General features: G+C 31.4%; 1 protein-coding gene across 1 annotated transcript; it reads right to left on the reverse strand.

Annotated features, from left to right (window-relative positions):
• Positions 1–294: 294 nt before the first annotated feature.
• On the reverse strand, positions 295–6,177 carry LOC143569665 (short-chain dehydrogenase TIC 32, chloroplastic-like). The gene is made up of 8 exons (XM_077055522.1): positions 5,971–6,177; positions 2,530–2,761; positions 2,361–2,440; positions 2,116–2,269; positions 1,443–1,521; positions 1,252–1,348; positions 1,121–1,167; positions 295–596 (listed from the first exon to the last, which is right to left on the reverse strand). Exons 1-8 carry the CDS (start codon positions 6,074–6,076, stop codon positions 438–440), a joined length of 954 nt encoding a protein of 317 aa, XP_076911637.1. The 5' UTR covers positions 6,077–6,177; the 3' UTR covers positions 295–437.
• Positions 6,178–6,546: the final 369 nt, after the last annotated feature.

A 6,546-nucleotide genomic window follows, 5' to 3' on the forward strand; every position in this document is an offset into this window, starting at 1 on the left:
AACTTTCAACTTTTGAAACTTTCGCCCCGTTACTTTCACTTATCCCTATCCGTATCCGCGTCTCTAGCATGTTGCTTGAATAATGAATATAGGTGTCTTTAGAGATAACATGCCTCAGCCTTCAAATGTTTAAATAGTTGTTTTAGAGTTTTGTTTAGTTAGTATCTTATATTGTTTAGTTATTAATTTCTTCTAGAGTATCTTCGTGTGTTGAATCAATGAGATTATCAGTAATCAAACACCATATTAGGGCTTGAACAATTAATGCATCAAAGTCGATAGACAAAGCTTCAATTGTAGGATTAATCTAATCTTTTACATTAATCTCAAATCAGTTGTGGAAAGGTAATACTATTTTGGCTTATGCAGATTGTTAATCATGAAAGACCTTGTAGTTATGCATACATCTATCTTATGGAGAAACGTACTTTTAATGTTTACTTGATTAATTTGATACTGAAATCCCACAATCTCTTAGCCAAGTCCATGTCTTTAGCCAGCTCTGTTGATTTTGCCAAGTTACTATCTGAAAAATATGCCCCACTTACACCTTTCACTTGCGGGTGCAATGCTACATAGCATGTTGTTGCCGCCCCCTACACCAAATTAAACATAAAAGATTAATATATTATAAAACAATTATTAAATTCCATTATGCAGTGCTACAAATGGGATGATTCTGATTATGTGTTAATGAGTAACTTTAATACTAAAGTTTCCTGGAAAATCACTTTTAGTATTCTTAAATAATGAAGTTTAGTAATCATATTATAGAGTAAATTAAACTTTTTGCCCTTTATGTAAACAAATCAGGTTTTGTCCTTTCCACTAACAAACAATAACTTTTTTCCGTTAACTCTAGTCATGTGCACATGAGGGTAAACTAGTCTTTTTGCCCCATTTACTTAAAAAAAATAATTTGTATGTTTTCAGTATAAATATAAATATATGCACACTCCATCTATCTCCCTCTCTCCTCTCACCATACCCTCTCTCTCTCTCTGCTCTCTCTCTCTCTCTCTCTCCCTCTCCCTCTCTCAATATTACGCTCATCGTGGGTCGACCTGGCCATTTTTTACCAGTACAAACTACTTATACATAAAATGGCTAAACTACTAACCTGTTGAACATTTTTCAACAGAAGGTTGCTGAGCTTGCTAACAAAACCTGCATTTGAACATGGCAATAACAATATGTATGGTTATATAAATCTTTTTTTCTATTTATTGACAAATATTTAAGAAACATTACCTTCAGCAAAGCTCGGAGGAGTAAATATGTGACGAAACAAGTTTGTTGAGATTACTCCGGGATGAAGAGAATTTGCAGTTATTTCTGTTCCCTCTTCCTGTAGTTATAGTATTTTACTCTAAACTTGAATATGACTATCAAAAGTCAAAATGGATTTCATTTATGATAATTTATGTAATTTAAACTTATACCTTTAGCTGTCGTGTAAGCTCATTAGCATGCAGAATGTTGGCTAGCTTTGATTGACCATATGCTTGATATTTACTGTACCTGTACATCACCTAATTAAGTTTATTTGCATATTAAATGAAATTGGGATTTTTAGAACCTCTACATAATATCTGTCACATCCACCAAATAAAGATACTTGTGTGACCCCCACCCTTTTATGAGTAAATCATTTGTTTAACTTTAACCGAACAAACGATCAAACACTAATAACTAAACGAACGGCGTTAAAAATTTAGATTAGTTTCCAACCTTGTGTAGCCCCCGCCCTTATTGTGTTGTTTAGGTTTGTGCGCTAGCAGTATAAGCGAATGGTTGGGCCTAAAAAGTCATGAAACTAGACTAAGTTGTAACAGACCCAACAAAAAGTTTACTTCAACAAACGTAGACAAACGAACTTAAATAAACTTAAACTAATGAATGTAAACGTACAAACATAAATGAGCAGACTAGACCTATGTCCATGTCTGTTTTTGTAAGAAAATGAACAAACTATTTTGATCATGTTCATTCGTTTATTAAGCAGACGGCCATAAAAGAACTTCTCGCCGAACGGTTAACTGAACGTTTAATTCGTCTACATGCCTGGTTACATCCTTTAGGAGAAAGAGTGGAGTTGTATCTTTAAAAACTTACTGTTTTTCATCATTGATTTTGTCAAACCGAACTCCTTCAGGATAAGTAATCCTATGGGCTTCTGAAGATACATTCACAATCCTTCCTTCTTTCTTACTTTTACGGGCTGTTTTCATCATATTATCAAGCAGCAGATGAGTCAAAAAAAAGTGACCTGCAAACACCATTGTTTTAGCAAAGATGCCACCTTGATTAACCAAATTCAAGAAATATAATTCAAACCACCGAAACACAATTAAACATACCGAGATGATTAGTGGCAAATTGTAGTTCTATGTTATCTTTAGAAAGCAAAAATGGAGTCATCATTATACCTGCATTGTTTCTTAAGAAACCCAACATTGACAAAAAAAAAACATAAATCTTTAGCTTTTGTAAGCCAAAATAAACATTATCAGTGTTTTATTTTCTTACATTAATAAGTTCAGTGATCGACCGCTTGAGTTAAAGTCAGAGGCAAATTTCCTAACCGAAGCCATGGAACTAAGATCCAACTCCAATGCATCAACTTTGGCTGTTGGGATTTCTTTAATTATTGCTTCTTGAACCTGTTTACCAGCAGCCATATTTCTAACTCCCATCACCACGTGGGCCCCACGCAGCGCTAGGACCCGTGCTGTCTCACTGCCAATGCCACTTGATCCTCCTGTGGTTGTGATATGAGCAAGTGAGCAAAAGAAAGTAACTTTCTAAACCTAAGTAAACCATGTACATTATACTTAAAAAAATTTGAAATAAGTTTACAGAATTTTTAGCTCCAAAATTAAAAGATTGCTTCAATATTTGAAATTCCAAACATGTTACTATAATCTTGAACCTAATTACCAACTCGTCTGCCATAACGTCTTCTAGTTGTTTTTTTCTACCTTTTTAAAAGTATGTTACTGCCTACAAGAAATTCGACATGAATATCTTGCAAGTTCACCACAAACCATACCTTCTAGGCTTATACCAAACGTTTAGTGAACTGCTCGCTAATCGTTCAGCGAGAAATTCGTTTATGTTCATTCATTTAATAAACGAATGAACATGAACAAAAAGTTTGTGATCATTTAATTAAACGAGGCGAACATGAACACATCTTTCCTTTGTTCATTTAGGTTCGTGAACGTTCGTTTATATATGTTCATTTGTGTTCATTTATGTTCATGAATTATTCGTTTAGATTTTAAATGAACGAACATAAACGAACACGAACATCATTTTGCAACGAACAAACATGAACGCAAATATTTGTCTGATTAAGTGTTGGTGTTCGTTTAAAGTTAAATAAATGAACACGAACATTCAGTTGTTCGTGTGTTTATTTTCTGTTGGATCATATGTAACTAAAGATATTAGTTGAGTCAATTTACAGTTATAATGTTTTCTAAGTGTTAGTGGCGGATCATGTAGGTTTTCAATCCAAATTTGTTAAATCAGTACTATATATATTATTTCATTATATAAATAATATTTCTTTTTTAGGAAAGGCTAAGGATGACCTATAACCTTCACTATTATCATAGGGTTTTAATTTAATAATTAATACCAAAAGCCGTACAACAAAAATAGCCCGGCTACGTATCCCTGTTAATTATATTCACCATAAATCATAATTACACCGGTCTAAATTATCCAAATAACAGCACATACACGTCTATCTACTATTATAATAAACAAAAATGTTGGTTGAACCACAAACCCCTTAGTTAGCCTAATATTTTGACAGTGGCACACTCATGTAATTTCTAATTAAATTTATTATTTAAAATTCAATTTTAATTAAGATTGAAAACATTTCTTATTAGCCTTATCAATTATCATATCAATATTAAATTTACACATTATACTTACCTACATAAATTATATAAAACAACAATTTAATTAAGATTTAAAACATTCACTATTTATATTAAATTTACACATTATACTTACCTGCATAAATTAGATACGTTAATTACTATCTATTTATTTGATTTAATTTAATTTTTGTTATTGTAGTTAAGCTATCAAGAACTCCCTTATTGGATATTTCGAACGGTATATCGCATTTATCATTCTATTTTGTAATTCAGTATAATTATGTTAATATTCATATTTTTCCCTTTGCTTCATACTTGTTTACAGTTATTAATAAAATTGCTGTTGAAAAACGAAAAGCACGGAAACTAATTTAGGATAGTAGAATATCTAAACTGCATGCGTCTACATTAAGGCTTCAAAATACTACACTTTTACATACAAACAGTAACCGTATATCCTATGGCAAAAAATAGCTTCCTTTTTAAATACGTCTGTTAGACATCAACGTACATCCATCTCTAGCGTTAACAAAAGTATAACTTCATCAAATAAAAATACTAATGTTGGTATGCATTTAGATATTAAATGTTTTTTTTAATTTTATTATGAATATAAAATTAAAGTTATAGAAGAATACATCCGCATACAACATTCCATTTTTAGCAATAGTTTTCTTTTTAAATTTAGCAGGTTCATCTAATACGAGTAACATTATGCATAACGAACATATACATGTTGAAGATATTGATAGGGACCAGTTTGCAAGAATATCTAGAGGTAAATATATTTGAGAATAACAAAAATTTAGTGCATTTTTTTAACAAAGTTATAATTATTTATTTCAAATCGTGTAACAGATTACTTGGACCATGGTGATCAAAGTCTGACGTGTGAAAGTTGTTACGCAAAATTATGGAAAAATGAAGGAGTACATGGTAGAACAGATAATGGGATAACAAATTATTTGTTATGTTGTGGTTACAGCAAGGTTCAACTTCCACGATTAAAAGCTCCTTATATAAACTATAAAAATTTGTTTACTGGTGTTGGCTCTAATAGCAAATACTTTTTAATGAATATTCGTCGTTACAATTCGATATTTAGTTTTACTTCATTGGGTGAAAAAGTTGATAACTCCATTAATAAGGGTAAAGCGCCGTACATTTTTAGACTTGGTGGACAAAATTATCATCATATTGGAAGTCTTCTACCTCTCCAAGGTGGAAAGCCTAAATTCTCCCAACTATACATATATGACACGGATAGTGAAGTATCAAATAGAAAGATAGTATGTGGATATGCATTTTAAATTTTCATATACATTATAGATTAATATTATTATTATTATTATTTGGTTTTATCATTGTTTATATATACATTAGTCTAATAATAATATTTTTTTGTAGTGACACAACCAGGGGATCTACGTCAACTTCAGATTTGATTGATCTGGAAATTATAACAGAATTGAAAAGTATGTCAGACTCTCAAAATGTTTTGGTCAAAACATACAGAATGGTTATTGTTACAAACGAAATTCAAATTGCAACCTAAAACTCCGTCTTATTGGAAAAAGGCAACAAGATGGAAGAACATATAACTTACCAACCACATCTGAAGTTGCAGCTTTTATTATTGTAGACATTAATGTTTGTTTTGCAATGACAATCAATAAAAGCCAAAGCCAATCACTTTCTAGGGTTGGTTTATTTCTTAGACAACCAGTTTTCGCCCATGACCATTTATATGTTGCGCTGTCTAGAGTTAAAACAAGAGGACTCAAAGTACTCATTTTTTATGAAGATGGTCAAGTTTAAAAAAAGACTACGAACGTTGTATATAAAGAGATTTTTAGAGGACTTTGTCATATAATTCTATTTGTTTTCGTTGTAATTTATTAGATGTTTTAAGTGCATTTTTAGATTCATTGATTTTTTTATAATATAATTTATCCAACTTGTGTATCACACGGGTATCTAACCTAGTATATATATATATATATATATATATATTAGCTAATAATAATAATTACGAGAGAGAGGAGAGAAGATGATAAGTAATATAAGGGACCTGTAACAATGGCGGTGAGTCCGGATGCGTCAATTCCATCGGTAACCTGCTCGGCGGTTGAGTACTGCGAGAATCCTGAAGGTCCTGGTCTTGCAAACAGCCACATGTCTTTGGATAGAAATTGATCAAATCAAATTGCTCTGGAGATGATATATTATTTTATATTTATATGATACAAATTGATTTGATTCGATAGTAGAAAGTGAGTAGGTAATGGACTACTCTTTGTTTTTGTGGACGCCACAAACTCCGTTTGCTCACCAATATACTGTGACTTGTAACAACCACATGAATATCTCAATCAAAGGATAATCAAGTGCACAACACAAACCAATTTTATATTCCCTTTCTTAAATATATCACCCATATAAACTTTCTTTTATTTTTAAACGATAAATGTAACTTGTTAACCCAAAACCTCACATACACAAGATATTATAACAGATATTATCTTTTTTTTTTAAACACTTAAATTTACTGTATAATAAAAAAAATTCAAACGATTAGAATGAAGTGTCAGGTAAACATACAACACATTGGGTCACAACATTTTTTGGGGTAGCAAACTCAATCGTA

Source organism: Bidens hawaiensis, unplaced genomic scaffold (genome assembly GCF_021521415.1).
Source record: "Bidens hawaiensis isolate Kalapana, Puna unplaced genomic scaffold, B.hawaiensis_p1.1 tig00024635_1, whole genome shotgun sequence".
Taxonomy (NCBI): domain Eukaryota; kingdom Viridiplantae; phylum Streptophyta; class Magnoliopsida; order Asterales; family Asteraceae; genus Bidens; species Bidens hawaiensis.